Source organism: Sinocyclocheilus anshuiensis, unplaced genomic scaffold, assembly GCF_001515605.1.
Source record: "Sinocyclocheilus anshuiensis isolate Anshui unplaced genomic scaffold, SAMN03320099.WGS_v1.1 scaffold1893, whole genome shotgun sequence".
NCBI lineage: Eukaryota > Metazoa > Chordata > Actinopteri > Cypriniformes > Cyprinidae > Sinocyclocheilus > Sinocyclocheilus anshuiensis.
The window spans coordinates 413,295-416,359 of NW_015539822.1; the positions used below are offsets into that span (position 1 = coordinate 413,295).

Here is a 3,065-nt window from a genome sequence, read left to right on the forward strand (position 1 = left end):
AATGATGCAACCTTGGAGAGATAATTAATTAATTGATAATGTGCTCTTGTGGTTTAGTGCGGATTCTCTGAATACTTGGCCAGATTTGCTAATGACTCTTAATACCACAAAAGGAACACGATCACAAAGGTCATCTTAAAGAGAATGCAAGCTCATCTCTGCTTTGGTTTCAATAAATGTGCTGTAGCATGAGGACAGATCAGGATATATTGGCTCATCTTACCTATAGGATCAAGTCTACAATTGTGCAATTTTTATTTTTTTTTTGTAAGAGTATGTTGCCATCTCCTGGCCAAAAACTGCATAGACATACCGGTTTTTGTTGCGTTCACTTGTTAGTATTTTTATTCAGTAAAAAAGCTTGACAGTTTCATTTACTACACTCTAAAAAATGCTGGGTTAAAAAGGGAAAAACCCAGCTATTGGGTTGTTTTGACCCAGCATTATATATATATATATATATATATATAAAAATTGTCATTAGGAAAAAAATATATAAAAAAATTAATAAAATACATGTTAACATTTAAATACAGTACATTGGTGTGTCACGAACAAGGTGAAAATACTTTGGTTTGTTTTATACATATTTTCGGCTGATAAAACCCAGTGCTAAGAAGCTTAAGCTCAACTAATATTTTTGAACAAACTTCTGATGTAATATTAAAAATGTGCTGCTTAATATTTTTGTAAAAGGCATGATACACTACCATTCAAAGGTTTGGGGTAAGTAAGATTTAAAAATCAAAAGAAAAGAAATAAAGAAAAATTAATACATTCATTACAAGGACACATTAAACTGATAAAAAAAAAACTTGACAGTAAAGATATTTATGATGTTACAAAAGATTTGTTTCAAATAAATTATATTCTTTTGAACTTTCTAGCCAAAGAATCCTGAATGAATGAATGAAACTGACAAATTGGTAAGTTAAATGGCACAAGAGATTGGAAACCATGCCAAGGACAAATAAAGGCATTGTAAAAGTGATTTATTTAGAAAAATATATCCATAAATACCAATTTAACAGCCTCCAACTGACACACACACAGTACATGTAAAACAATTGTAATTGTACTGCACATATATGAGCAGCATAGATTTAAATGGCATACATGTAGTTGCAAAACTCATAATAATACTCCAGACCCAGCAGATTAGTTTAAGGAGCTGTAAAGGAGATTTGTGAATTCTATGAACCTGAGGTGAATGGTCATACTGCTTTCTGTCACAGCACTGATCTGTACTTGCAAGCAAACATGATCCATACAGCACAAGCCGACTCTGGATAGGCAAAGACACGAACCCTCACCGCCAGTCGCACATGATCCCCTCGGCAGCAAACAATCTCTTCACAGAACGGTGACCTGAGTGATACATAAGAAAACAAGTTTAGATGATAGTGGTTTGTCTTTTTTAAAGCTGCAATGTGACTTTTGACCACTAACAGCACTGAACAAAATTGCGATTTTTTTGTTGTTGCTACTTCTTTAAACGGTTTCTGTTTTAAGTGACATATCAATAAAAAAGGCATTATAGGTAGCTCTGTTTTTTGTTTGCAGGTACCTGAGGCAGGTAGCGAATGCCCTGCGTGCATTACGGTGCAAGAAATGAATGGGAAAGCCTTTAAAAGTGTGTCCGTCAGGTACCGCTCTTCTCACGGCATCCTGAAACTCCTCGTTTCCACACGACACACCTATACAGCGCTCTAGTTCATACGCCGACAGCGCTGCCGACAGCAGGTATGACAGGTGATCATCCCAGACCGTTGCCAGACCAAGATCCTACAGACAAAAGCATGTTAAAAAGTATCCAAGTACAAGTTTATCAGTCAACTATTTTCTGGCTGTTTTTTCAATGTCAAGAAAATAGTCTTATTTTCGTATATCTGTGGTAAACATGTTAAAAAATTAGACCAACATTCATGTTGCTTCAAACCCTAAGTCACTTTTTTCTTTGAAATAATACCAAATATCTAATATTGAACTGGGTATTTTAAGTTTCAAAACTACAAAAAGCATAATATAAGTAGTCCATGCTATTCCAAGTTTTCTAAAGTAATACCTTACTTTTTTTCTAGGAGGAATAGACTACTAGAAAAGAATTTAGGTTGCTGTTTTGCTGTTAACTGAATTATGCTGATGTTCAAAACTTTGGGTCAGTAAATTTGGGGGGGAAAAAACAAATTCTGCAAGGATGCATTAAATTGATCAAAAGTGATTGAAAAAATTGATTGAAAAAAAAAGCTGAATTTTCTATTCATCAATGATTCTGAAAAAAAAAAGCATCACGGTTTTCACAAAAATATTAAGCAGCACTGCTTTCAACCGTTTTCAACATTGATAATAAAAAAAATGTTTCTCAAGTATCAAATCAACATTTTAGAATGATTTCTGAAGGATGTGACACTGAAGACTAGAGTAATGGCTGTTAAAAATTTCAGCTTTGTCATCACAGGAATAAATTACATTTAAATAGATCATATTATTTCACAATAGTAGTTTTTAACTGTATTTTTGATCAAATAAATGCAGCCTTGGTGTGCATAAAAGACTTCTTTAAAAAATAGTAATAATAATACTTTTGAATAATAGCTTAAAGGTTCCATATTGTACACCTTTCTGGAGTTTTATTTTAGGTTTTGATGTCCTTAAGAATATATATTTGCAGTATAAGTACCAAAAACCATTTCAATATATTTGTACAGCTCCTTTCTCAGGAGCTCTGCTGAGAACAGGTCGATTTAGGCCTGTCTAATTCATATTCATGAGCCTCTCTTCTGATTGGCCTGTTGTTTTCTGAGTGACGCACGGCCAGGCCAACCACAGGTAACTAGGGTCAGCCGATGTCACTAGCTGGAGGCAGTGTTGCCAATTTGGGGATTTTGTCGCCAAATTTAGCTACTTTCTTTATTTTTTGCGACAAGGAGCTATTTTAGCTATATTTAAATAAAACTAGCGATTTTTTGGAGATTTTTTATTTTTTACTTGGCCACACCCTGCCGTAGGCCCGTGACCGCTCACGTTTGCTCTCAATCATGCCAATGAGTCTGCGCAGTCAACAC

The 3,065-nt window shown here is 34.5% G+C and overlaps 1 protein-coding gene across 1 annotated transcript in view; it reads right to left on the reverse strand.

The window, feature by feature from the left end:
• Positions 1 to 975: 975 nt before the first annotated feature.
• Positions 976 to 3,065, reverse strand: part of cep76 (centrosomal protein 76) — an 11,812-nt gene continuing 9,722 nt past the window's right edge. The window contains exons 11-12 of the mRNA XM_016480385.1: positions 1,568 to 1,785; positions 976 to 1,368 (exon numbers count right to left, since the gene is read on the reverse strand). Coding sequence (XP_016335871.1) covers positions 1,230 to 1,368; positions 1,568 to 1,785 — 357 coding nt within the window. The 3' untranslated portion in view covers positions 976 to 1,229. The remainder of the gene's footprint in view (positions 1,369 to 1,567; positions 1,786 to 3,065) is intronic.